A 2,087-nucleotide genomic window follows, 5' to 3' on the forward strand; every position below is an offset into this window, starting at 1 on the left:
CTTAGAGCTGTTTTACTGTAGTGATCTTATGGTTACTGTCTTTCTGATAAGGTGAAAGACTTGATCCAACAGCTGTAAACATCCTGCAGCAAATCATTGAGTTGGGTTCGGAAACCCATGATGCCACTGCAGTTGCTTCTGTCGTTACCATGGCACCTGGCACTGTGACTGTGGTGAAGCAGGTAAGAGCTCTTTTCTTCTCGAAAAAAGCTATAATTAATTTTCGTATAATTATTGTGAAATGAGTATTATTTTGCAGGGGTTAAGTTTTGAATGACCATGCAAGACATGTATACAATTTTTCCTAGACTAATTTTTTACTACACATTGTGGGTATGTGTGTTTATATGCCCACACACTTACATGTTTATACATCTTTATGCATATATGTTTCTGCATATAAAAATGCATACATTTTTGCATGTATATAAAATATAAGTGAAAAAATAGACATATATATGTACGTGTGTTTGTGTGTGTGTGTGAAAATACATGTTTTTCTAGCAGGTATATTCAGGCTTTTAAAAATATCATACCTGTATTGTGGGTGGGCACTTAGTCCCTTTCTCAATTAAAGGAATTCAGGATTTAAAAGAATTAAAACTCATTTAAAAGAATTCCTTTCAGCATTCATCCACATACAGAAGAGTCTGACAGAGTGGTGTTGGTGCACAGCTGTGCATGCTCTGCAACTGTAGTGCTGTAGGACCACACTCAAAGATGAAGCATTGCCATTAGTCTTTGCAGTGCTGTCCTGTGGCTGAAGTTAGAAAGACTTGCAGAGTCCTAAAGTCATGCACCCTGGGGGCACATAAAACTTCTACTCAGTCTGAGCTCACACTGCCTTTCTAATGAAGGATGCAACACAAGTGATCTACAGCTCTGAGAATATTGCAGGTGCTCCTTACAGCAGTTGCTTATGTGAGACAAAAGTCAGCGTGGCCACCTGCATTTGAGATAAATGCAGAAAAATTCAATTGATTTGTAGTTGGGTGAGAAGATCTGTAGTTAATTTTGTTGTTACCAGGGAAATTGTGCAAGACCAGAAGATACAGATCAATATATAAAAAAAAAAGGCATGTATAAGATCGATTGTTAATTTCAGACTTTTGCACGGATTCTCTTTCCAGAAAAATGGTGAATTCAGCTGATAATTAAAGTGACATAATTGGTGGTAGGCAATGCAGTTCCTCTTAAAATGAGAAAAACCTTAGAAGTTATTGATAGAATTAACTTTAATATGTGTATGCTTTTCTTGAAGTTTGGTACTGCTCAGTTTTTATTAAGAATATTTGCGTGTACAGTATTATTAAAGCACTTTAGAAGTTAAGAGTGATAAGATCTACAAAATCAGCAAGCAAAAGGAAATAATTTTTAATTTGAGGTGGCTATTGAGTGTGAATGTCAAGACTTCTGCTCTGTATTTCTTCCTCACAGGTGCCAGCTAATTTTGTTGCTAATATTTTACGTTTTTCTTCACATTGTTCTCCAGGCTCCACTTGTTCTTCCTGTTTCATCTTACCTCTCTGCTTATCCCTTTTGCCATTCTGTTCATTGATTTATTGAGGTCTCTGCACTCAATGTGCTTGATAGGTGAGGGATGGAAAGTACATGAGAAGTCTTAAATTGCTGGAGAGTTTAATTTGAATGAACCAAAACTCTGATTATTCTGAGATCTGGAACTAACTTTTGAGTTCAGTATTTTTTGTAGTGTTGTGGATGTTGAATTTATGAGACTTCCATAGAAGTGGGGTCTGTAGTCTGTGAATGCAGTATTTGGGTAATGCCACCTGAATGTCAGAGAGATAAGGCAGAATTTCAGGGCAAAGCATTTTGAAATGTTCCTTTGCAGTACTTAATAAGTATCTTCATTAGAAACTATGTTAAAAGGTTTCGTTTTTTTGAAGAATAACAGATCCAAATTTGGAAGCTAAATTCAATCATTAAAGAGAAGAGACATTTTACTCCTCTTTATGTGCAAGTTTCAAAGCAACTTTAGCAGCAGAGTCACTGCCAACATGCACACTGTGCTATACATATGACCTGTTTATGGGTTGAATCATAGAATCATAGAATGATTAGGGTTG

General features: G+C 36.2%; 1 protein-coding gene across 1 annotated transcript in view; it reads left to right on the forward strand.

Annotated features, from left to right (window-relative positions):
• The window catches only part of LOC104522772 (zinc finger protein ZFAT-like), a gene marked incomplete at both ends in the record, with an annotated part of 4,259 nt that extends 4,077 nt beyond the window's left edge, over nucleotides 1-182 (forward strand). Inside the window, one exon of the mRNA XM_010165151.1 lies at nucleotides 52-182. Within this exon, the coding sequence (XP_010163453.1) occupies nucleotides 52-182 (131 nt within the window). The remainder of the gene's footprint in view (nucleotides 1-51) is intronic.
• Nucleotides 183-2,087: the final 1,905 nt, after the last annotated feature.

This window comes from Antrostomus carolinensis, unplaced genomic scaffold (assembly GCF_000700745.2).
Source record: "Antrostomus carolinensis isolate BGI_N321 unplaced genomic scaffold, ASM70074v2 scaffold20410, whole genome shotgun sequence".
Taxonomy (NCBI): domain Eukaryota; kingdom Metazoa; phylum Chordata; class Aves; order Caprimulgiformes; family Caprimulgidae; genus Antrostomus; species Antrostomus carolinensis.